The 26,720-nt window shown below is 44.6% G+C and overlaps 1 protein-coding gene across 8 annotated transcripts in view; it reads left to right on the forward strand.

The window, feature by feature from the left end:
* The window catches only part of mbnl3 (muscleblind-like splicing regulator 3), a 75,325-nt gene that overhangs the window by 29,211 nt on the left and 19,394 nt on the right, over positions 1-26,720 (forward strand). For all 8 annotated transcript variants that reach the window (XM_045724109.2, XM_014212976.3, XM_082956030.1 and 5 more), the window contains 3 exons: positions 22,645-22,830; positions 23,114-23,326; positions 23,464-23,697. In XM_045724109.2, the coding sequence (XP_045580065.1) occupies positions 22,645-22,830; positions 23,114-23,326; positions 23,464-23,697 (633 nt within the window). The remainder of the gene's footprint in view (positions 1-22,644; positions 22,831-23,113; positions 23,327-23,463; positions 23,698-26,720) is intronic.

The raw sequence follows: 26,720 nt of genomic DNA on the forward strand, positions 1-26,720 counted from the left end.
CTCTACTGCTGACTAGCTGTCCTTCTACTCTGTACCGGTGATTAGCTGTCCCTCTGCTGATGTGGCCCTGCCCCTCTACACAGAACCACTGCAGCTGCTCCCTGTCTGTGGCCCCTCTCACCTCCGCCCAGAGACAGCAGCACTACCACAGACAGACACACACCATTAACCACACAGTTGTGATGCAGCTATATCGGGTGGATAGCCTTAGCACTGTGACTAGGCTTTGTAAATATTGTTTGTGTGTCCGTGTGTTGTGTGTCTACTTGTTTGTGTGTGTGTCTTACCAGCATCCCCTGCAGAAAGAGAGAGACCCAGACAAGGGGTTCTCTGTCTGAGTGCAGCTGCTGTCTCCCCGTTTATTGAGTTAGAATGTATTATTCAGCCATTTTTCTGTGTTATGTCTTCCAGAGCAGGAGAGGGTGATGGAGGGAGGGAGAGAGATGGAGGGAGGGAGAGCAGCCTAGCAACAGCTCAGGAGTGCCGATCCATTGGACAGTTCAGTTTGATCTCTGTGAGTGAGTGGCATGGCTGTTTTTAGCACAGAGCAACAGTCTGCTTTCTGTATTGAGGGATAAGAGAAGCAAGATGGGGTTTTTTTTAGCGTCAGAGGTGATAAAGTGGTGTGTGAAAGGCAGTGAGTTGTCTGTCTGTCTGAGGTTGTAGGGCCACTGCAGCGTTGCTTTAAGAAAGTGTTTATGTGAGAGACAACGGGCGGTCAACATGGCTCTCTCTTTATCAAGAGTCTCACACACACACCCAGACACACACACCTCCGTCCTGTTTAAATGTTTCTCTCCAGTCCTCACTAAGGACATATTGATTGTACAACAGTGTAGCTCCACAGACTTCGTTTTTCTCACTTTTACTTATTCACTTTAAAGAACAAGGAAACAAGTTATGTTCCCACTCGTGCTATCCCTCTATTCCATCCTTCCCTCCGCTCTCCTTCCCTCCTCCCCCTCCCAATGCTGCTAATTTATGGATTTATCTTTTAATGGCCTCCTCACGGCTTCCTCACTGTCCCCTCCATATCTAACATCTTCTCTGCAGTGCTCTCCTCTCCTGCTGCTCCCCCATTAGCCCTGTTTGTCTGGCCAGGCTGACTGTCAACCTGTTGGGGGAAGGGAGGCAGGAAACCTTGTAACAATGTCAACCCATTTTGAAATAATGATCATAGTGACTACCACATCTACTTGCTGGTTTAGACTCAGTTACACCGTTTGGAGACTAAATGCATTCAGGAGTCAGAGCTTGTTTGGATGACGTAATTGTCTAGCATGCGGACAAGCATGAGCAGCAGGGCAGGATGGCTGAGAGATTTGACAATTTTTCCCCCTCTGTAGCCCAGATCAAGTTGTTCGTCAGAGAAGTCTAGTCTTTGCTGTAAATGCTTTCTTAGCATATGTTTTGTTTAATGTAGATACTACATGTTGTCATCCTTGTATAGGATGAATGCCTATCTCTCCCTTCCTCCCTCCCCCTCTCTCTCTCTCCCTTTTTCCTCCCCCCTCTCTCTTTCCCTTTCTTCCTCCCCCCTCTCTCTTTCCCTTTCTTCCTCCCCCTCTCTCTTTCCCTTTCTTCCTCCCCCTCTCTCTTTCCCTTTCTTCCTCCCCCTCTCTCTTAACCTTTCTTCCTCCCCCTCTCTCTTTCCCTTTCTTCCTCCCCCTCTCTCTTTCCCTTTCTTCCTCCCCCCTCTCTCTTTCCCTTTCTTCCTCCCCCTCTCTCTTTCCCGTTCTTCCTCCCCCCTCTCTCTTTCCCTTTCTTCCTCCCCCCTCTCTCTTTCCCTTTCTTCCTCCCCCCCTCTCTCTCCCTTCCTCCCCCACATCTCTCTCCCTCCCTCCCTCCCCCCTCTCTCCCTCCCCCTCTCTCTCTCTACCTCCCCCCTCTCTCTCCCTTCCTCCCCCCTCTCTCCCTTCCTCCCCCCCTCTCTCCCTTCCTCCCCCCCTCTCTCCCTTCCTCCCCCTCTCTCCCTTCCTCCCCCCTCTCTCCCTTCCTCCCCCCTCTCTCTCCCTTCCTCCCCCCTCTCTCTCCCTTCCTCCCCCCTCTCTCTCCCTTCCTCCCCCCTCTCTCTCCCTTCCTCCCCCCTCTCTCTCCCTTCCTCCCTCTCCCTTCCTCCCTCCCCCCTCTCTCTCCCTTCCTCCCTCCCCCTCTCTCTCCCTTCCTCCCTCCCTCCCTCCCCCTCTCTCTCCCTACCTCCCTCCCTCCCCCTCTCTCTCTCTCCCTCCCTCCCTCCCTCTCCCTCCCTCCTCCTCCCCCCTCTCCCTCCCTCTCCCTCCCTTCCTCCCCCCTCTCCCTCCCTCCCCCCTCTCCCTCCCTCCCCCTCTCTCTCCCTCCCATCCTCCCCCTCTCTCTCCCTTCCTCCTCCCCCTCCCATCCTCCCCCTCTCTCTCCCTTCCTCCCTCTATCTCCCTCCCTTCCTCCCTTCCCCCTCTCTCTCTCTCCCTTCCTTCCTCCCTCCCCCTCTCTCTCCCTCCCATCCTCCCCCTCTCTCTCCCTTCCTCCCTCCCCCTCTATCTCCCTCCCTTCCTCCCTTCCCCCCTCTCTCTCTCCCTTCCTTCCTCCCCCCTCTCTCTCGCTCTCTCTCTCCCTTCCTCCCTCCCCCCTTTCTGTCTCTCCTGTGCAGCACAGATGGTACTGTACAAGGAGGGACTTCCTCCCTGTTTCTTAGTGTGTTGCCATGGCTACCTTAGAGGAGGATTTTCCTGACCCAATATATTTTTCTTGACATTACTTTTCATTTCCTTCTCCTCATGTCTTTCTGTTTCTTCCTCTCCTCCTGTCTTTCTGTTTCTCCTCTCCTCCTGTCTTTCTGTTTCTCCTCTCCTCCTGTCTTTCTGTTTCTCCCTCTCCTCCTGTCTTTCTGTTTCTCCTCTCCTCCTGTCTTTCTGTTTCTCCTCTCCTCCTGTCTTTTTGTTTCTCCTCTCCTCCTGTCTTTTTGTTTCTCCTCTCCTCCTGTCTTTTTGTTTCCCCCTCTCCTCCTGTCTTTTTGTTTCTCCTCTCCTCCTGTCTTTCTGTTTCTCCTCTCCTCCTGTCTTTTTGTTTCTCCTCTCCTCCTGTCTTTTTGTTTCTCCTCTCCTCCTGTCTCTGTTTCCCCCTCTCCTCCTGTCTTTTTGTTTCTCCTCTCCTCCTGTCTTTTTGTTTCTCCTCTCCTCCTGTCTTTCTGTTTCCCCCTCTCCTCCTGTCTTTCTGTTTCCCCCTCTCCTCCTGTCTTTCTGTTTCTCCCTCTCCTCCTGTCTTTCTGTTTCTCCCTCTCCTCCTGTCTTTCTGTTTCTCCCTCTCCTCCTGTCTTTCTGTTTCCCCCTCTCCTCCTGTCTTTCTGTTTCCCCCTCTCCTCCTGTCTTTCTGTTTCCCCCTCTCCTCCTGTCTTTGTTTCCCCCTCTCCTCCTGTCTTTCTGTTTCCCCCTCTCCTCCTGTCTTTCTGTTTCCCCCTCTCCTCCTGTCTTTTTGTTTCTCCTCTCCTCCTGTCTTTCTGTTTCCCCCTCTCCCCCTCTCCTCCTGTCTTTCTGTTTCCCCCTCTCCTCCTGTCTTTATGTTTCCCCTCTCCTCCTGTCTTTTTGTTTCCCCTCTCCTCCTGTCTTTCTGTTTCTCCCTCTCCTCCTGTCTTTCTGTTTCCCCCTCTCCTCCTGTCTTTCTGTTTCCCCCTCTCCTCCTGTCTTTCTGTTTCCCCCTCTCCTCCTGTCTTTCTGTTTCCCCCTCTCCTCCTGTCTTTGTTTCCCCCTCTCCTCCTGTCTTTCTGTTTCCCCCTCTCCTCCTGTCTTTCTGTTTCCCCCTCTCCTCCTGTCTTTCTGTTTCCCCCTCTCCTCCTGTCTTTCTGTTTCCCCCTCTCCTCCTGTCTTTTTGTTTCTCCTCTCCTCCTGTCTTTCTGTTTCCCCCTCTCCCCCTCTCCTCCTGTCTTTCTGTTTCCCCCTCTCCTCCTGTCTTTCTGTTTCCCCTCTCCTCCTGTCTTTTTGTTTCCCCTCTCCTCCTGTCTTTCTGTTTCCCCCTCTCCTCCTGTCTTTCTGTTTCTCCTCTCCTCCTGTCTTTCTGTTTCTCCTCTCCTCCTGTCTTTATGTTTCTCCTCTCCTCCTGTCTTTCTGTTTCTCCCTCTCCTCCTGTCTTTCTGTTTCTCCCTCTCCTCCTGTCTTTCTGTTTCCCCCTCTCCTCCTGTCTTTGTTTCCCCCTCTCCTCCTGTCTTTCTGTTTCCCCCTCTCCTCCTGTCTTTTTGTTTCTCCTCTCCTCCTGTCTTTCTGTTTCCCCCTCTCCCCCTCTCCTCCTGTCTTTCTGTTTCCCCCTCTCCTCCTGTCTTTCTGTTTCCCCTCTCCTCCTGTCTTTTTGTTTCTCCTCTCCTCCTGTCTTTCTATTTCCTCCTGTCTTTCTATTTCCCCCTGTCTTTCTATTTCCCCCTGTCTTTCTGTTTCTCCCTCTCCTCCTGTCTTTCTGTTTCTCCCTCTCCTCCTGTCTTTCTGTTTCTCCCTCTCCTCCTGTCTTTCTGTTTCTCCCTCTCCTCCTGTCTTTCTGTTTCCCCCTCTCCTCCTGTCTTTCTGTTTCCCCCTCTCCTCCTGTCTTTCTGTTTCCCCCTCTCCTCCTGTCTTTGTTTCCCCCTCTCCTCCTGTCTTTCTGTTTCCCCCTCTCCTCCTGTCTTTCTGTTTCCCCCTCTCCTCCTGTCCTTTTGTTTCTCCTCTCCTCCTGTCTTTCTGTTTCCCCCTCTCCCCCTCTCCTCCTGTCTTTCTGTTTCCCCCTCTCCTCCTGTCTTTATGTTTCCCCTCTCCTCCTGTCTTTTTGTTTCCCCTCTCCTCCTGTCTTTCTGTTTCTCCCTCTCCTCCTGTCTTTCTGTTTCCCCCTCTCCTCCTGTCTTTCTGTTTCCCCCTCTCCTCCTGTCTTTCTGTTTCCCCCTCTCCTCCTGTCTTTCTGTTTCCCCCTCTCCTCCTGTCTTTGTTTCCCCCTCTCCTCCTGTCTTTCTGTTTCCCCCTCTCCTCCTGTCTTTCTGTTTCCCCCTCTCCTCCTGTCTTTCTGTTTCCCCCTCTCCTCCTGTCTTTTTGTTTCTCCTCTCCTCCTGTCTTTCTGTTTCCCCCTCTCCCCCTCTCCTCCTGTCTTTCTGTTTCCCCCTCTCCTCCTGTCTTTCTGTTTCCCCTCTCCTCCTGTCTTTTTGTTTCCCCTCTCCTCCTGTCTTTCTGTTTCCCCCTCTCCTCCTGTCTTTCTGTTTCTCCTCTCCTCCTGTCTTTCTGTTTCTCCTCTCCTCCTGTCTTTATGTTTCTCCTCTCCTCCTGTCTTTCTGTTTCTCCCTCTCCTCCTGTCTTTCTGTTTCTCCCTCTCCTCCTGTCTTTCTGTTTCCCCCTCTCCTCCTGTCTTTCTGTTTCCCCCTCTCCTCCTGTCTTTGTTTCCCCCTCTCCTCCTGTCTTTCTGTTTCCCCCTCTCCTCCTGTCTTTCTGTTTCCCCCTCTCCTCCTGTCTTTTTGTTTCTCCTCTCCTCCTGTCTTTCTGTTTCCCCCTCTCCCCCTCTCCTCCTGTCTTTCTGTTTCCCCCTCTCCTCCTGTCTTTTTGTTTCTCCTCTCCTCCTGTCTTTCTATTTCCTCCTGTCTTTCTATTTCCCCCTGTCTTTCTATTTCCCCCTGTCTTTCTGTTTCTCCCTCTCCTCCTGTCTTTCTGTTTCTCCCTCTCTTCTTGTCTTTCTGTGTTCCCCTCTCTCTCTCTTTTTACTTGTTCCGCAAGATCAGAAATGTAAGCAGGTGAGATCTGCACTGTGTGTTGTACTGTACAGTAGGTAGAGCTAGGATCATTAGAGAGATGAGAGAATACATTAATAGGTCAGATAGTGGTCTGCTGTCTTCTATCACCTCATAGTTTAGGTTAGTTAGTTTACCAACCTGATACTGTTATGATATAAAACAAATATTTAACCTTTATTTAACCCATTGAGGTAAAAAAAAGAATTACAGAAAAATACTAAATACACACAAAAGACGAAGTGTCACACGTTACAGACACAATTGAATATTAGAAACAACTGCAGTTATCACAAACAGTGTTGTCGATCAGTGTTAAAAACAGGCAAGGACACTAACTCCCCTAACTTTACAATCTTCTGAAGCATGTTCCAGGATGAAAGGGTATTAAGAGAAAAAGATTGTTTCCCATCTCAGTTCTAGCCTTAGGAACAGACAAGGACAACAGCGACTGTGAATGAAGACTATTGAGTGAGTGATCTGGTCAGTAAGGAACAGAGATACAAAGGCAGTTGTCCATCAATGCTTTGTACATACAAGTGTAGCAATGCTTTAGCCTCCTGGTGGAGGGAGAGGTCCATTGCACCATAGCACACAGATCACAGTGATGGGAAAGTGATCAAGCATTGGTAATACATCTCAAAGCACCATGATACACTGTGTCCAGAGTTTAAGGTACTTGCTGAGGCCTGCATATAGACAATATCACCATAATCCAGCACTGATTTTAAAAAAAGTGCTTTGAACAAGATATTTTCTGACTAACATTGAAAAGCAAGATTTGTTCCTGAAATAGAAACCCAATTTCAACTTCAGTTTCTTGGTCAAGTTTATTATATATTTTATTTATTTAACACATCATGGTAGCAACACAACATAACAACAACATGGTAGCAACACAACATAACAACAACATGGTAGCAGCACAAAACATGGTACAAACATTATTGGGCACAGACAACAGCACAAAGGCAAGACGGTAGAGACAACAATACATCACGCAAAGCAGCCACAACTGTCAGTAAGAGTGTCTATGATTGAGTCTTTGAATGAAGAGATAAAACAGTCCAGTTTGAGTGTTTTTTTGCAGCTCGTTCCAGTCGCTAGTGGCAGCGAACTGAAAAGAGGAGCGACTCTGGGATGTGTGTGCTTTGGGGACCTTTAACAGAATGTGACTGGCAGAATGGGTGTTGTATGTGGAGGATGAGGGCTGCAGTAGATATCTCAGATAGGGGGGACTGAGGCCTAAGAGGGTTTTATAAATAAGCATCAACCAGTGGGTCTTGCGACAGGTATACAGAGATGACCAGTTTACAGAGTAGTATAGAGTGCAGTGATGTGTCCTATAAGGAGCATTGGTGGCAAATCTGATGGCCGAATGCGAAAGAACACCTAGCCGCTCGAGAGCACCCTTACCTGCTGATCTATAAATGATGTCTCCATAATCTAGCATGGGTAGGATGGTCATCTGAATCAGGGTTAGTTTGGCAGCTGGGGTGAAAGAGTGATAACGATAGAGGAAACCAAGTCTAGATTTAACTTTAGCCTGCAGCTTTGATATGTGCTGAGAGGACAGTCTACCATCTAGCCCAAGTACTTGTATGAGGTGACTACCTCAAGCTCTAAACCCTCAGAGGTAGTAATCACACCGGTGGGGAGAGGGGCATTCTTCTTACCAAACCACATGACCTTTGTTTTGGAGGTGTTCAGAACAAGGTTAAGGGTAGAGAAAGCTTGTTGGACACTAAGAAAGCTTTGTTGTAGAGCATTTAACACAAAATCCGGGGAGGGGCCAGCTGAGTATAAGACTATCATCTGCATATAAATGGATGAGAGAGCTTCCTACTGCCTGAGCTATGTTGTTGATGTAAATTGAGAAGAGCGTGGGGCCTAGGATCGAGCCTTGGTGTACTCCCTTGGTGGCAGGCAGTGGCTGAGACAGCAGATGTTCTGAATTTATACTCTGCACTTTTTGAGAGCGGTAGTTAGCAAACCAGGCCAAAGACCCCTCAGAGACACCAATACTCCTTAGCCGGCCCACAAGAATGGAATGGTCTACCGTATCAAAAGCTTTGGCCAAGTCAATAAAAATAGCAGCACAACATTGCTTAGAATCAAGGGCAATGGTGACATCATTGAGGACCTTAAGGTTGCAGTGACACATCCATAACCTGAGCAGAAACCAGATTGCAAACCCAAGAGAATACTATAGATATCAAGAAAGCCAGTGAGTTGATTATTGACAAGTTTTTCCAACACTTTGGCTGCCTTCCAAGCAATGGGAACCTCCCCAGAAAGGAGAGACAGGTTAAAAGGCTTTCGACTCTGTCAATCACCACATTCTTATTGGCAGACTCAACAGCCTTGGTTTCTCAAATGATTGCCTCGCCTGGTTCACCAACTACTTCTTTGATAGAGTTCAGTGTGTCAAATCGGAGGGCCTGTTGTCCGGACCTCGGGCAGTCTCTATGGGGGTGCCACAGGGTTCAATTCTTGGGCCGACTCTCTTCTCTGTATACATCAATAATGTCGCTCTTGCTGCTGGTGATTCTCTGATCCACATCTACGCAGATGACACCATTCTGTATACTTCTGGCCCTTCTTTGGACACTGTGTTAACTAACCTTCAGACGAGCTTCAATGCCATACAACTCTCCTTCCGTGGTCTCCAACTGCTCTTAAACGCAAATAAAACTAAATGCATGCTATTCAACCGATCATTGCCGCACCTGCCCGCCCATCCAGCATCACTACTCTGGACGGCTCTGACTTAGAATACATGGATAACAACAAATACCTGGGTGTCTGGCTAGACTGTAAACTCTCCTTCCAGACTCATATTAAGCATCTCCGATCCAAAATGAAATCTAGAATTGGCTTCCTATTTCGCAACAAAGCATCCTTCACTCATGCTGCCAAACATACCCTCGTAAAACTGACCATCCTACCGATCCTCGACTTCGGCGATGTCATCTATAAAATAGCCTCCAACACTCTACTCAACAAACTGGATGCAGTCTATCACAGTGCCATCCGTTTTGTCACCAAAGCCCCATACACTACCCACCACTGCGACCTATATGCTCTCGTTGGCTGGCCCTCACTTTATACTCGTCGCCAAACCCACCGGCTACAGGTCATCTACAAGTCTCTGCTAGGTAAAGCCCCGCCTTATCTCAGCTCGCTGGTCACCACAGCAGCACCCACTCGTAGCACGCGCTCCTGCAGGTATATCTCACTGGTCACCCCCAAAGCCAATTCTTCCTTTGGTCGCCTTTCCTTCCAGTTCTCTGCTGCCAATGACTGGAATGAACTGCAAAAATCTCTGAAGCTGGAGATTCCCATCTCCCTCACTAGCTTTAAGCACCAGCTGTCAGAGCAGATCACTGCACCTGTACATAGATGGGCTGTATACAGATGGGCTACCTACCTCATCCCCATACTGTATTTATTTATTCCGCTCCTTTTGCACCCCAGTATCTCTACTTGCACATTCCATCTTTTGCACATCTACCATTCCAGTGTTTAATTGCCATACTGTAATTACTTTGCCACCATGGCCTATTTATTGCCTTAATTCCCTTATTTTACCTAATTTGCACTCACTGTATATAGACTTCTTGTTTTATTTTTTTTCTTCTGTATTATTGACTATGTTTTGTTCATTCCATGTGTAACTCTGTGTTGTATGTGTCTAACTGCTATGCTTTATCTTGGCCAGGTCGCAGTTGCAAATGAGAACTTGTTCTCAACTAGCCTACCTGGCTATATAAAGGTGAAATAAAAAATAAAATAAAAAAATAAAAAGGTCAGAGATAGGCTTGGCTACGATAGGAGCAACAACCTTAAAGAAGAAAGGGTCTAAGCCATCTGACCCAGATGGCTTTTTGGGGTCAAGTTTAAGGAGCTCCTTTAGCACCTCGGACTCAGTGACCGCCTGCAGAGAAAAACTTTGTAGCGAGACAGGGAAAAAAGAGGGAGAAGCATCGTGGATAGTCACATTAGAAGGGGTGGAAGATAAGGAAATGTTGGACGGGCAAGGAGGCATGGTTGAGTCAAATAGGAATCCTGACTTAATGATGTGGTGATTAAAGAACTCAGCCATGTGCTTCTTGTCAGTAACAACCATATCATCAACATTAAGGAACATGGTGAACAACCCCCTGTGAGGAGGAGGGTTTATTCTCCAGAACTGTTTAAAACTGCTCTTTAAAACCATATTCCAGAACTTCTTGGGGTTAGACCCACAGAGAGAGAACTGCTCCTTAATAAAGTAACTAACTTTGGCCTTCCAGATAGCCTGAATGCACTTATTTCTCATTTGCCTGAATGAGAGCCATTCAGCCTGAGTATCAATGTGCTGTTTAAAATTGAGCTTTTCATCTAACCAAATCCCAAGATACTTATAGGAGTTGACCCTATCAATTTGCTGGCCTTTTATTGCTAAAATCTGCAAGTGACTCCATCTGTTTACTTTAGATGCGCTAGAATAAATAATTGTGTCATCAGCATACAGATGGAGATTTGCAGAGTTAGAAGACTTCACTATATCATGTATGTACAGTGTAAAAAGGATCAGACCTAAAATTGAGCCCTGGGGAACTCCTTTTGTAAGCCTTTGAAACTCAGATTTCATACCCTCCTGAGCTACACACTGTGTTCTGTCAGAAAGGTAGTTCTGGAACCAATCCAATGCATCAACACTTAAACCAACCTTTTTTAGTCTATGCAACGGCAGGGCATGGTCAACAGTGTCCAAGGCCTTCGATAAGTCAATAATCAGCTCTCATTACTGACATCCCTAAAAAAGCTTGCCCTCTCTAGTGTGTGTGCGTGCGTGTATTACTGTGGTTGTCTATATACAGTATGCCTTTACTGTATGGTTTTCAGTGATATATATATAATGCTCTGTGAACAACCCCCTGGGTGGTGATATATATAATGCTCTGTGAACAACCCCCTGGGTGGTGATATATATAATGCTCTGTGAACAACCCCCTGGGTGGTGATATATATAATGCTCTGTGAACAACCCCCTGGGTGGTGATATATATAATGCTCTGTGAACAACCCCCTGGGTGGTGATATATATAATGCTCTGTGAACAACCCCTGGGTGGTGATATATATAATGCTCTGTGAACAACCCCCTGGGTGGTGATATATATAATGCTCTGTGAACAACCCCCGGGGTGGTGATATATATAATGCTCTGTGAACAACCCCCTGGGTGGTGATATATATAATGCTCTGTGAACAACCCCCTGGGTGGTGATATATATAATGCTCTGTGAACAACCCCCGGGGTGGTGATATATATAATGCTCTGTGAACAACCCCCTGGGTGGTTATATACAGTGCATTCAGAAAGTATTCAGACCCCTTGACTTTTTCAACATTTTGTTACGTTACAGCCTTATTCAAAAATGTATTTAATAAAAGAATGCCTCAATCTACACACAAAACCCCATAATGAAAAACCAGAAGCAGGTTCAAATAAAATAAATACCTTCTTTACATAAGTATTCAGACCCTTTGCTATGAGACTCGAAATTAAGTTTCCATTGATCATCCTTGAGATGTTTAACCAACTTGATTGGAGTCCACCTGTGGTAAATTCAATTGTTTGGACATGATTTGGAAAGTCACACACCTGTCTATATAAGGTCCCACAGTTGACAGTGCATGTCAAAGCAAAAACTAAACCGAAGCAATTGTCCATAGAGCTCCGAGACAGGATTGTGTCGAGACACAGATCTGGGTAAGGATACCAAAACATTTCTGCAGCATTGAAGGTCCCCAAGAACACAGTGGCCTCCATCATTCTTAAATGGAAGAAGTTTGGCACCACCAAGACTCTTCCTAGAGCTGGCCTCCCGGTTAAACTGAGTAATCGGGGGAGAAGGGCCTTGGTCTGGGAGGTGACCAAGAACCCGATAGTCACTCTGACAGAGCTCTAGAGTTCCTCTGTGGAGATGGGAGAAACTTCCAGAAGGACAAACATCTCTGTAGCACTCCACCAATCAGGCCTTTATGGTAGAGTGGCATGACAGCCAAAAGGCACCTAAAGGACTCCCAGACCATGAGAAACAAGATTCTCTGGTCTGATGAAACAAAGATTGAACTCTTTGGCCTGAATGCCAAGCGTAACGTCTGGAGGAAACCTGGCACCATCCCTACTGTGAAGCATGGTGGTGGCAATATCATGCTGTGGAGATGTTTTTCAGTGGCAGGGACTTGGAGACTAGTCAAGATTGAGGGAAAGTTGAACGTAGCAAAGTACAGAGAGATCCGTGATGAAAACCTGCTCCGATCGAACATCACCGGAGAGACCTAAAAAAAGCTGTGCAGTGACACTCCCCAACCAACCTGACAGAGCTTGAGAGGATCTGCAGAGAAGAATGGGCTAAACTCCCCAAATACATGTGTGCCAAGCTTGTAGCGTCATACCCAAGAAGACTAGAGGCTGTAATCGCTGCCAAATGAGCTTCAACAAAGTACTGAGTAAAGGGTCTGAATACTTATGTAAATGTGATACTTGTAACGGCTGTCGTATAGAGGGGACCAAGGCGCAGCGTGTTGAGTGCTCATAATTACTGTTTATTAAACGCAGAACACTAAAGAAAATAACAAAGAGAAAACGATCAGCTAACAGTTCTGTCAGGTACTGATGACTACACAGAACACGACTACACAGAACACAACTAAACAGAATACAACTGCCCACAAACACACTACAAAACAAAAAAAACTTAAATATGATCTCAATTAGAGACAACGCAAACCACCTGCCTCTAATTGGAGATCATCCCAAAAAACTCCAACATAGAAATAGAAAACTAGACCTAAACATAGAAATAGAAAACACCCCCTGTCACGCCCTGACCTACTCTACTATAGAAAATGACATCTTACTAGGGTCAGGACGTGACAATACTTCGATTTACATTTACAAAGCAAAATAATCTGTTTTTGCTTTGTCATTATGGGGTATTGTGTGTGTATTGATGAGGGGGAAAAAACGATTTAATACATTTTAGAATAAGGCTGTAACGTAATAATGTGGAAAAAGTCAAGGGGTCTGAATACTTTCCTAATACGCTGTATATAATGCTCTGTGAACAACCCCCTGGGTGGTGATATAGGAGACAGTGTGGCTCTCCTCTTCCTACCCTTCAGGCTGCGTCCTACCAGTCCAGCGCTCACACACAGACACACACACCAGCACTTCCCGTTCAGACGTCCTCTGTGTCCTCATCACAGTGCGACTCCATCCATCACCATCACCGTCTCCCCTCTGTGACATCACTACCTCGCTAGTCCCAATCCCTGCTGGCTGCCTCCCTACTGGCAGGGAGGGCACGAGGCGGAGGAGGGCTGGTGGCAGGCAGGGGTGGGGGAGGGGGGTTGGTGGCAGGGAGGCCACGAGGCAAAGGGGGGTTAGTGGGGGGGGTTGATAATGACTGGAGCCTATTTAGGGGGTTAACAGCTCATCTGCAAGGAGGGAGGGAGGGAGGGACAGCTGCTGCCAGCCCAGGAGTTTAATGGGGACTGCAGTTTCCTTCCTTCCTCTTAGTCTCTGCTTTCACCTGCAGTGTTCCTGCACCAACCACCCTCCTCCTCCTCGTCCCATCCTCCCCTCCTCTTCTCCAACTCCCCTCCTCCTCTCCTCCCCTCCTCCACCAACACCCCATGAAGTGTTATTAGATGGGAGGGAGAGGGCACAGCAGAGGACATTTACAATACATTGAATTACATTTTACAACAAGATAAATTGATATTGTTATATATAGGCTTGTTGAAAAGAGACCAGAAATGAGAGTTTAAGTATTTTAAAGGGGCGATCTGCAGTTGCTTTATCCATTTTGGACAGCTTAATTAATGAAAATGTACACATTGATTCTTGAAGATTATAACTTAGAAATGCCTCATGATCTTAGTTCAACTGCCGTACCCCATTAGAACCCAAAATATAAGCTTGTTTCACTCCAATGTTTGTAATTAAAGAAGTAAATGTACACAAACATTATATAGCCTTCAAACATGGTTAAAACTATAATTTAGAAGTCATGGATGTCAGTCCTTGCATCCATAGCTTTGTCTATGAATTTGAGAGTGGTTACATTTCTCCAGCCCCATCCCTCAGCTTTTTACCCAAACGAGTGGGGAGCACGCTTCGTTATTGTTTCAACTGCTGATTGACACTTTAAGAGGGACTTTCGGAATTATTGCCCTCACAAACAACATAGCAGGTTATCTATTTTCTATTTTAGAATGTGTAAAAGCATATTTTCAGAGAAGTGCTTAAATAACAGTCTGTTAAGGCTAAAGATTGTCTATGTACTATACACACACATTTAGCGGCGCAGCGGTCTAAGGCACTGCATCTCAGTGCTAGAGGTGTCACTAAAGACACCCTGGTTCAAATCCTGGCTCTACCTGTGATTGGGAATCCCATGGGGCGGTGCACAATTGGCCCAGCATTGTCCTGGTTTGGCCAGGGTAGGCCGTCATTGTAAATAAGAATTTGTTTGTAACTGACTTGCCTAATAAAATAAATAAGCAATGTAGTGGAACCTACATATGGAATGTTGAGCCAGCATATGGGTGGCAGGTAGTCTATCAGTTAGTGTTGAGCCACTAACCCAAAGGTCGCTGGTTTGAATACCTGAGCTGACAAGGTGAAAAATTGGTTGGTGTGCCCTTGAGAAAGGCACTTAAGCCTAATTTGCTCCAGGGGCACTGTACTACTATGGCTGACCCTGTAAAACAACACACTGTAAAACAACAACTGCATCTCTCCACGTCTAATGAGTCACATAGTGGCTTTGCTGGTCTCTGCTCACCTTCTCTAATACACAACATGGTGTGGGTGTGCATCCCTCAATTAGTCACATGGTTTGAGATGTTTGTCCTTTGAAAAGCTGCTTACTTGGTAGACTGCAAACATACCAGATGTTGGATCTTAATTTGACCTCTTTTTGTCACAAGAGGAAAATAATCCTGCAGCAGGAGGATTTTAGTAGCTGAAGAAATATTTAGAATCGCCACCAAGGGGCAGCTGGAAGCAGTGTTTGTATGCAATGCAGTACCATACCTACATTGTAACTCATGTAGGTTACAGCGCGTCTTGTGTGAATTTTCATGTGGATTATAATAAATTGACATATTTGTAGGGGGTAGATGTACAGTACCAGTCTAGTTTGGACACCTACTCATTCCAGGGTTTTTCTTTATTTTTCTATTTTCTACATTGTAGAACAATAGTGAAGACATCAAAACTATGAAATAACACATATGGACTCATGTAGTAACCAGAAAAGTGTTAAATAAATCAAAATGTATTTTATATTCTTCAAAGTAGCCTCCCTTTGCATTGATGACAGCTTTGCACACTCTTGGCATGTTTTTCCAGACTGAAAATATTGAATTGCTTCACAAAGTTCCTCTTCTGTAAATTGGGCTTCACACTGTTCTTTCTGTAAATTTGTTAATTTTACATTATTATTATTATTATTATTATTATTATTATTATTATGAAATAAATCCTTACATTTAACATCATTCAGTGGAAATAGAGGAGACTGAAAAGAAAACATATGCTTAAAATATTTTGCTTCCTCGATCAAAATATTATTTGGTGAATCATGGATAACTCTTTGTGACGAGATTGTGTAAATTCTTTTTGGTAGAATTTCTGTGTTGAAGATTCAAGAAAAATGTTGTTAATTTTCCCCCATTTTCCATCCAATTGGCTTTATTTTTGTAATACATTACACTTGATAATTCTTGAGTAAGTTCCTCCAGTTCTTTTAGTTGTGCCTCTATAGTACAGTTTCCATTACCATCTACCTGCTCTGTTACTTCCTCTATTTCCTTTATTAGTCTAATCCCTTTTGACCTAAACTGCTTTTGTTTTAATGATGAGTATTGTATTGAATGGCCTCTAAAAGTACATTTGAAAGTGTCCCATACAATAAGGGGATCTGCTGTACCTATGTTCTACAAAAAAAAGTAGATTCTGAATGATTTTGTCTTAGTTAAGAGCAAATTATCATCCAATAGGCTTTGATTACATTTCCAATATCCCCACCCATGTGGAAATTCTGTAAGAGTTATATGGAGGTCAATTAGATGGTGGTCTGATCGCATTCGGTCTCCTATTAATACTTTAAAACTTTTGATGCCAGCAAGAACGAGACTAGGAAGTAATCAAGACGTGTATATCTCACTAGGTCAGGGTTTTTCAACCTCCATATATCCACTAGTTCTAATGTATCCATGATATTTGTAATCTCCTTAAGTGCTTGAGGGTGATAGTTTGTAGAATGATTTCCTTTACGATCCACTGAGGTACTTAAAACCGTATTATAATCTCCCACTGTAATAATAGATTATTTCGTTGCTTGTGAGCTCAATAGATTATTATATTTTCAAAAAAGTGTGGATCATCATTATTTGGCCCATATAGATTAATTAGCCAGATCTGTTTTTGGTCCAATAGCATATTTAAAAGGATCCATCTTCCTTGACGATCTGTTTGCACAGTTTGCAGTCGGATCAAAATGTGTATTAATTAGTTGAATCACCCCTTTTGAGTTTCTTTGCCCATGACAAAAATATATTTCTCCCTCCCAGTCCTTTTTCCACCCAACCTCATCTAGATTTGTAGAATGAGTTTCCTGTAAACAATAGATATTATATTCTCTTTTAGCCATGTAAAAATTTATTTTTTTTATAATCTGCTAAGCCATTGCAATTATAACTTGCTATACTTATTTCCCCTCTTACCATAATGATATCCATGTTTCAATTATACTTACTACAACCAATGTTTGTAAATTTACCATTAAAAAGCACCATGTGATTAAGTATCCATATACCATAATATTTGCACTGTTTAGCATACTGTAGCTGCAACTTTGTAAACCTCCAATTGTGCTAATATTCCACCCACTAAAACCTCCCCCCAAATAACCAAATAACATGGAAGAGTCAGAAAAAAATAGTAACAATAATGGATAGATATTAATATAAATAATAACAGCATAATCTTATACATGCAGGCTCATATTTGAAAGTCATAGGAAGGCTATAAGCGTGTCCGCCCAGCCTGCTCACTTCATTGGATTAAATTGTTCGTAAAAAATTAATAATAATAATAATAATTTAAAAAGAGAAAACAACCTAAATATATCGGTCCCTAAATATATATGTCCCTTTTTTATGTCCATTACACGCAAGACATATTTCATATAGTCCTCATTTATATCCGGTTGTATTCTGACAAAAAAATGGAAGAAGGAACATAGATTCTAACGGCTGCTAATGACTGCAAGTAAAAATGTGTCTTAGGCATCACATTATATCCTGTTGTATCGTTCCATGGCTGTGCCAGAGCCGACCGCAAGCCAAACCCGGGCACTACCTTATGGGAAGGCATACTCAAGTTCAACTGACAATCGTTTCCGACACAGCCACGGCACGACAGCCAAGAACACATGCAGTACTGACAATCCAGAGCGAGTAAACCTGTAAAACCAACCCTCATTCCAGGGTTGTTGCTCCATCACCTTGGCTGTTTTACACCTAGGCCTATATCATTAGGGTCAAGAATATAAAAGACAGCATAAATAGCTTATATAGAAATACATAATATACTTTTCTCTCGCTTAGAGAAGTGCTTCCATAAACCAATTATTGTATTAGTTCTACCGTTAACTTGAATCACTGTATCCCAGTGTTAAGCAGCCCACACACACTAGAAACAACAACCCTGTTGACAATACCTCATCCATCAATTTGCCGGTGTGTATCGGAACAATAATAATAATTTACATTTTTTATATTGAGATGTATTTTTTTAATGTAAAAGGCTAATTCCAATTATTTTAGGATTGTATAGGCCTATTCCAATAGAGAACCTGGGCAGGTTTATAATTATATAATCCTTTATCCTAGCCCTATAATCCATCTATTCACATTAAGTTTTATCTTAAAAGCTAATCATTCTGATTCACATCGGCGAACAAGGGCCGCACTTATAACAGCTTTTAAGTCATAATATACCCAACTTCTACAATTAGGACATAACATATTAAACAAAAAAAACGACCTTGGTATTTCTAATGTACAGTCTTCAAATTAAATACATTAAAAAATCATAAAGAAAAAAACAGGTCAGCCTTACCCATTCTCACATTCCCCTAAATCAAAATCTGATATTACGTCCATATAGCCCAAAGTTCCATGCCTTAATATAAAAATGATAAGTTCATCATACCCATTCTGCATTACCATAAACCCAACCTTATTTTAAGTCCAAATAGTTCACGGTTCCATAATGCATGAATAAAAACAAAAATAAAGTTGTTCATGCAAAAAATCTATGAATCCATATTTGTACTCTATAATGCGGTGCAAATATGTAACGGGGACCACTTCAACAGGAGGAAGATACTCACAGCCACGTTGTAATCTTCCAGTGCTTGAACATTTGATTATTTACACATAATGTATTGACCACTAGACGAGCATCCTGCTTCTCTACTCGGAGCCTTTTGAAAGTGGGGTACAGGGCACGTCGTCTCTCCACTATTTCATGAGGAAATGGTTCATTAATAGAGAATGGGGTGTTCTTCAATTCCCTACCCTGTTGTAACAAGGCAATTTTCATTTTCTAGTGGGTTAGCATAGCTACGATCGGACGTGGCCTTCCCTCTGCTCTGTTACCAAAACGGTGAGCTCTTTGAAAATCAATTGTTTCCACCTGTTCGTCCGTCATCTTGAGATTACGTTTCATGAACACCTTGACTTTTTCCTTCATTGACTGATAGTTTTCATCCTCCCTTATTCCCATTATAACAATATTATTTCTCATACTTCTGCACTTTAGATCAGGTAATCCTCTTTCATTGTTTTATTATCATACCGTAGCCTCTCTGTACTCTGTAGTGTCTTTTAGGGAGTCCAAGGTAGTTTTCAATATCTTATTTTCCGCTCGTATTTCTTCCATCATATTATTACTGTAATCCATTCCTGTTTTTAAGGCCTCAACCTCCCCCAGTAGCCCAGGCAATAGATCCCATTTTTTAACTGCTTGCTCATAAGCAATGCTCTATCTTCTGGAGACATAGTTATAAAAACGTACCCCTCCAATGTTAAGTTTGGAATTTTAGACGTTTCGCTCGCAGAACTCGAGGAAAGGTATTTTCTTGTTCGCTTCGATGTATCCGTTTCTTTTTCAAGCATATCATAATGCTGATCAATAAATAGTTCCCGATTCTCTATATTATCCAGAATGTTTGTTTCGTAGTTTATCATCTCATCAATTTTTGTGATTAATTCATGGGACAAACTGTGCCTACCACATCATCACCCTCTTACCTAATTCATAGTTTTCTTAGTGCTTGCAAGAGCATTGTGAATTGCCATAGCGCAGTCGTCTAAGCAGCGCACTCCATCTCAGAGCCTGATGAGTGCTGGGCGATCTAGTGAAAATATTTTTATTTATTTAACTAGAACAAGTTCTTATTTACAATGACGGCCTACACAGGCCAACCCAGGATGACGCTGGGCCAATTGTGCGATGAGACTCCCAATCTCAACCGGTTGTGATACAGCCTGGATTCGAACCAGGGTGTCTGTAGTGACCCCTCTAGCACTGAGAGGCAGTGTCTTAGACCGCTGTGCCACTTGGGAGTCCATTAGACCCACAAGTTAATCATTTTCAAGAAGTAAAAAGAATACACTGTTCGTTTACATATCAAAGACTTAGCTCAACTAAATCGTCTTTGGATAGGCTCAAATGCATAAACATCAAATCATATCAAATTTGATTTGTCACATGCGCCGAATACATCAGTGAAATGCTTACTTACAAGCCCTTAACCAACAATGCAGTTTTAAGAAAAACAAGTGTAAAAAATAGGTAAGTAAAAAATCGAATAAAAAATAATAATAGGTTTTGTCGTGCCCTCTTCACGACTGTCTTGGTGTGCTTGGACGATGTTAGTTTGTTGGTGATGTGGACGCCAAGGCTCTCAACCTGCTCCACTACAGCCCTGTCGATGAGAATGGGGTTGTGCTCGGTCCTCCTTTTCCTGTAGTCCACAATCATCTCCTTTGTCTGGATCACATTGAGGGAGAGGTTGTTGTCCTTGCACCACATGGTCAGGTCTCTGACCTCCTCCCTATAGGCTGTCTCATCGTTGACCAGGCTGATGACACTGTTGTGTCATCGGCAAACTTAATGATGGTGTTGGAGTCGTGCCTGGCTGTGCAGTCATGAGTGAACAAGGAGTACAGGAGGAGGCTGAGCACGCACCCCTGAGGGGCCCCCGTGTTGAGGATCAGCGTGGCGGATGTGTTGTTACCTACCCTTACCACCTGGGGCGGCCCGTCAGGAAGTCCAGGATCCAGTTGCAGAGGGAGGTGTTTAGTCCCAGGGTCCTTAGCTTAGTGATGAGCTTTGAGGGCACTATGGTGTTGTCCGCTGAGCTGTAGTCAATGAATAGCATTCTCACATAGGTGTTCCTTTTGTCCAGGTGTGAAAGGGCAGTGTGGAGTGCAATAGAGATTGCATCATCTGTGGATCTGTTTGTGCGGTATGCAAATTGGAGTGGGTCTAGGGTTTCTGGGATAATGGTGTTGATGTGAGCCATGACCAGCCTTTCATTTCATGTCTACAGACGTGAGTGCTACAGTCATTTAGGCAGGTTACCTTAGTGGTCTTGGGCACAGGGACTATGGTGGTCTGCTTGAAACATGTTGGTATTACAGACTCGGTCAGGGACAGGTTGAAAATGTCAGTGAAGACACTTGCCAGTTGGTGCGCGCATGCTCGGAGTACACGTCCTGGTAATCCATCTGGCCCTGCGGCCTTGTGAATGTTGACCTGTTTGAAGGTCTTAACGCACATCGGCTGCGGAGAGCGTGATCACACAGTCGTCCGTAATCAGCTGATGCTCTCATGCATGTTTCAGTGTTACTTGCCTCGAAGCGAACACAAAGTTATTTAGCTCGTCTGGTAGGCTCGTGTCACTGGGCAGCTCTCGGCTGTGCTTCCCTTTGTAGTCTGTAATAGTTTACAAGCCCTGCTTCATCCGACAAGCTTCGGAGCCGGTGTAGTGTGATTCGATCTTAATCCTGTATTGACGCTTTGCCTGTTTGATAGTTTGTTGGAGGGCATAGCAGGATTTGTTATAAGCTTAAGGGTTAGAGTCCATCTATTTGAAAGCGGCAGCTCTACCCTTTAGCTCAGTGCGAATGTTGCCTGTAATCCATGGCTTCTGGTTAGGGTATGCACGTACAGTCACTGTGGGGATGGCGTCCTCAATGCACTTATTGATAAATCCAGTGACTGATGTGGTGTACTTCTCAATGCCATCAGAAGAATCCCGGAACATATTCCAGTCTGTGCTACCAAGGCAGTCCAGTAATTTATTGACTGAGTCACTGGTGCTTCCTGCTTCAAATTTTGCTTGTAAGCAGGAATCAGGAGAATAGAATTATGGTCAGATTTGCCAAATGGAGGGCGAGGGAGAGCTTTGTACGCGTCTCTGTATGTGTATTAAAGGTGGTCTAGAATTTTTTTCCCCCTCTGGTTGCACATTTAACATGCTGGTAGAAATGAGGTAAAACTGATTTAAGTTTCCCTGCATTAAAGTTCCTGGCAACTAGGAGCGCCACCTCTGGATGAGCGTTTTCCTGTTTGCTTATGGCAGTATACAGCTCATTGAGCGCGGTTTTAGTGCCAGCATCGGTCTGTGGTGGTATGTAGACAATTACGAAAAATATAGTTGAAAACTCTATAGGTAGATAGTGTGGTCTACAGCTTATCATGAGATTCTCTACCTCAGGCGAGAAAAACCTTGAGACTTCCTTAGATATTGTGCCCCAGCTGTTCACATATATGCATAGGCCCCCGCCCCGTGTCTTACCAGAGGCTGCTGTTCTGTCCTGCCGATGGAGTGTATAACCCGTCAGCTGTATGTTCTTAAGCCCTGATCCCAATGACTTGACTGCCTCTGCATGGAGAGAAAGAGAACTGCTGATTTTCAGGGAATCACAAATTTTCCTGACACAGCAGGAAAATTCTCAGCGACAAAAGAGTGATCAAGTTAAGATTCGACATCTGCACTGGGTATATGGCTATAAGGTCTGGCCTGATTTAGGACCAGGGTGAGATTGTAGCATGTGTTTTCTGTACCCTGGATCTGTTCCAAATTGTATGCATAGAGCTCTGGTCAAAAGTAGTGCACTACTTAGGGAATAGGGTGTCAATTAGGACACCCTATTCCCCTGAGTTTACCCTTTGTCAGCGTGGTACCACAAACATAACTGTGCAAAGGTGAAAATAGTGAAACCTGGCAGACACACAACAGGCACTATTTCAATAGCACTTAATTTGTCAATTTAAAAAAAAAAAATCCTTGGATACCTGCGTACATAGTGTAATTGTTACTAACATTTTAATTTGGTTCAGAGATAGTACTATGTCAATTAAGAGCTAGAATTAAACAGTAATTTCATTCCCTGCACTTTTTTCTCTCAATGTCCTTGATAATCCCAGTTTGGCATATATTACAAAATAAAACACTCCAAATGAAGTTCTATGTTTGTGTTAATTACCTTGCATGTACTGTCTCTTATGACTTACTATCACTGCCTGCATAGAGAATAGGGTGCCATTTGGGACGTACCCCAAGTGATAGAGCTTGAACAGCTTTTCCTCCTAAATGACATGGAGGTCTCCATCTTGTTGTCTTTATGGCTGTCCTGTCAGGGGAACCCCAGAGTGATTGATCCCCAATGACATTACTCTCATCTTCCTGTCACTCCGGTTCATCTCTCCTAAATCTAAATAGCTAAGAGATGCCGCAATTCATCAGCTACGATGCACCACAACTCAGCCGCTCTCTCTTCTCTCCCCCTCCCCAGGGACGCTGCACGCGTGACAACTGTAAATACCTGCACCCCCCTCCCCACCTCAAGACCCAGCTGGAGATTAACGGGAGAAACAACCTGATTCAGCAGAAGACAGCAGCGGCCATGTTGGCCCAACAGATGCAGTTCATGCTGCCAGGAGCCCAGTTGCAGCCCATAGTGAATAGCCCACACTACACAGTGAGTACTTCATGTATAGTCCATAGTATGTAGCCCACACTACACAGTGAGTACTTCATGTATAGTCCATAGTATGTAGCCCACACTACACAGTGAGTACTTCATGTATAGTCCATAGTATGTAGCCTACACCAAACCATCCTCATTATTTAGTCAACACATTCGATTTACACAGTTACATTTCTCCATTTATCTACAGTTTGAACCATAGCTGTTCACAGGCTGTTTCTCTCTCTGATCTCCCCTCATTTCCTCCCTCTCTCCACCTCTCCTTCTCTCTCAGACTACGTTCCCTATGACTCCCAGTATGTCGTCCCTGGCCACCAGTCCCAGTATGGCGTTCAGCCCGTATCTGAGCCACATGGGTCCAGGGATGGGCCTGATGCCTGAGCTGCTACACCAGGCCCCCCTGCTGGTCCCAGGGAGCCCCACCGGCCTCCAGGTCATGGGCAACAGCAGCTCCCAGCAGAAACACATGCGCACAGACAAGCTGGAGGTATGTGTTGTTTGTGTCTTTGCCATAGCCCAGTCTGTAGCAGAGAAATAGAATGATAGAATATAATAGAATCATTCTTGTTGTGTGGTCCGAACTCCTTCTCTGACTGTGCCCCCCCCAACCCTAACACCACCCAGGTATGTCGTGAGTTCCAGAGGGGTAACTGCACGCGGGGCGAGGGCGACTGCCGCTACGCCCACCCCATGGAGGCAGCCATGGTGGACGGCAGTGAAAACTCAGTCATCGTCTGTATGGACTACATCAAGGGCCGCTGCTCCAGGGACAAGTGCAAGTACTTCCACCCCCCTGCCCACCTACAGGCAAGGATTAAGGCCGCCCAGCACCAGGCCAGCCAAACCGCCAACACCATGGTGAGTCATGGTAAACACTAGTGATGGGTTAAATATTGATACAGTTGCATATCGCAATATTATTTTGGTCAATATTATATCAATACTTTGACTTTAAGTGGTTTTTTGTGTTTTTTTTTGTATGTAGCGTTAGCTACTGCTAGTCGGCTGTATCTGAGCCAAAACGGGTATTTTTCGTCCTATATCTTGCTCTCCATCTTATTTTTAAATAGGCAGCGCTAGCTAAAGGCTAGAGCTGCCGCTTTCAAAGAGCGGGACACTAATCCGGACGCTTATAAGAAATCCCGTTATGCCCTCAGACAAACCATCAAACAGGCAAAGCGTCAGTACAGGATTAAGATTGAATCCTACGACACCGGCTCTGATGTGGCAGGGCTTGAAACTATTACGGACTACAAAGGGAAACCCAGCCACAAGCTGCCCAGTGACGCGAGCCAACCAGACGAGCTAAATGCCTTTTATGTTCGCTTCGAGGCAAGCAACACTGAAGCATGCATGAGAGCACCAGCTGTTCCGGATGACTACGTGATAACACTCTCGGTAGCCGATGTGAGGAAGACCTTAAACACGTCAATATTCACAAGGCCACAGGGCCAGAAGGATTACCAGGGCGTGTACTCAAAGCATGCACGCACCAACTGGCACGTGTCTTCACTGACATTTTCAACCTCTCCCTGATCGAGGCTGTAATACTTACATGTTTCAAGCAGACCACCATAGACCCTGTGCCCAAGGAAGTTAAGGTAACCTGCCTAAATGATTACCGCCATGTCGCTCTCACATCGGTATCCATGAAGTGCTTGGAGTGGAGCGGGTCAAGAGTTTCAAGTTCCTTGGTGTCCACATCACCAACACCAAGACAGTCGTGAAGAGGGCATTACAACCCCCCCCCCATCACTGCGGCCAAGCTTCCTGCCATCCAGGACCTATATACTAGGCAGTGTCAGAGGAAAGCCACAAAAATGGTCAAAACTCCAGTCACCCAAGTCATGGACTGGTCTCTCTGCTACCGCACAGCAAGCGGTACTGGAGCGCCAAGTCTAGGTCCAAAAGGCTCCTTAACAGCTTCTACCACCAAGCCATAAAACTGCTGAACAATTAATCAAATGGCCACCCGGACTATTTACATTAACACCCCCCCTCGCTGTTTATTATCTATGCATAGTCACTTCACCCCTACCTACATTTTCCTCGACTAACCTTCTACCCCCACATTGACTCGGTACCTGTAACCCCTGTATATAGCCTCGTTATTGTTATTTTGTTGTGTTACTTTTGAAATAATTTTTTACGTTACTTTATTTGGTAAATATTTTTTTTTACTTTTTCTTGAACTGCACTGTTGGTTAAGGGCTTGTAAGTAAGCATTTCACGGTAAGGTCTACAGTTGTTGTATTCGGCGCATGTGACAAATAAAGTTAGATTTAATTTTATTCGAATTTCAGACGCATCTTTGGTCTGCATTGGTTCTTTGTAATCCGCAGAGACTGAGTTTATATTTCACGTGTTTAAAATGTTCTGCAGTTGGGTATATATTTACTGTTGCTATGCAGGATAAGGGCAGCACACCATTAGCACATTACCCACCAGAGATGAAAGGATGTATTTTCTTGCTGTATAGTGTGTGAGAAGTGTTTTTGCTGGAGGCTGGCTTGTTTGAGGCTCAGGCTGCATCCCAAATGGCACCCTATTTCCTATATAGTGCACTACTTTTGACCAGAACCCTCTGGGCCTTTGTATCTTTTGTGATATAAGGAGGCAACAGGAGGAGAATCTGACAGGATGAACAACAGCAAACAGACTGTCTGCATTGCAGGTGTATAAAAACACAATAGAGAGAGTGGGAGGGAAGGAGTGAGACAAAGAAAGATGTGGAGAGGGAAGGAAAATAGAGATTTTTTTTTAAAGCATTTTGGGCATTTTTTCTTGTTCATCTGCATTTGTTGGTCCTCTGGTCTGCTTCTAGGGGTTGATTGTTTGTCAGGCTTCACTCCCCTCAGGTTATATCATCATTCTCCTTAGTAATGCTTCATGTTTTTGCTTCTCTGTGGGTTGTTTCCTTCAACTTCACCTTCATCTATTCCCATTATGCATCACACCTCTCTCTCTCTCTCTCTCTCTCTCTCTCTCTCTAGCTCTCTCTCTAGCTCTCTCTCTAGCTCTCTCTCTATCTCTCTCTCTAGCGCTCTCTCTCTAGCGCTCTCTCTCTAGCTCTCTCTCTAGCTCTCTCTCTAGCTCTCTCTCTAGCTCACCTCACCCCTATCTCCACTGGTTTACTGTCTGTGTCATTTGCTTGATCCTCATTGGTTGGCTGTCATCGTGTGCTCACTGCTTGTTGTGCTAACCCCGCCGCAGCCTGTGGTATTTTTTACCTTTTTATCACTATCTTTTCTGATTTCACTTTTATGTGTGTAAGTGTTTCTTCCATTTCTGTCCGATGTTGCGTCACATTTTCCATCAGAAAATGGATTCTAGACTGACAGCCCTGTTTTGCTATGGTTGGCCTGAGGGATTTCTGATACAGTAGCATCCTCTATAGTTGGGGAACTACCAGCAAGAGCAGTGATGCTGTTCAACCCTCAGAAGGGATTTCATGTTAGGGTAGTAGGCTGTTTCAGAGTAGTTTGACAGGTAAGGTTTTTATGTCATTCAAAGTACATACAGTTGAAGTCGGAAGTTTACATACAGCTTAGCCAAATACATTTAAACTCAGTTTTTCACAATTCCTGACATTTAATCCTAGTACAAATTCCCTGTCTTAGGTCAGTTAGGATAACCACTTTATTTGAAGAATGTGAAAAATCTGAATAATAGTAGAGAGAATGATTTATTTGATTTTATTTCTTTCATCACATTTCCTGTGGGTCAGAAGTTTACATACACTCAGTTAGTATTTGGTAGCATTGCCTTTAAATTGTTTAACTTGGGACAAACGTTTCAGGTAGCCTTCCACATGCTTCCCACAATAAGTTGGGTGAATTTTGGCCCATTCCCCCTGACAGAGCTGTTGTAACTGAGTCAGG

This window comes from Salmo salar, chromosome 09 (genome assembly GCF_965601325.2).
Source record: "Salmo salar chromosome 09, fSalSal1, whole genome shotgun sequence".
NCBI classification, from domain to species: Eukaryota; Metazoa; Chordata; class Actinopteri; order Salmoniformes; family Salmonidae; genus Salmo; species Salmo salar.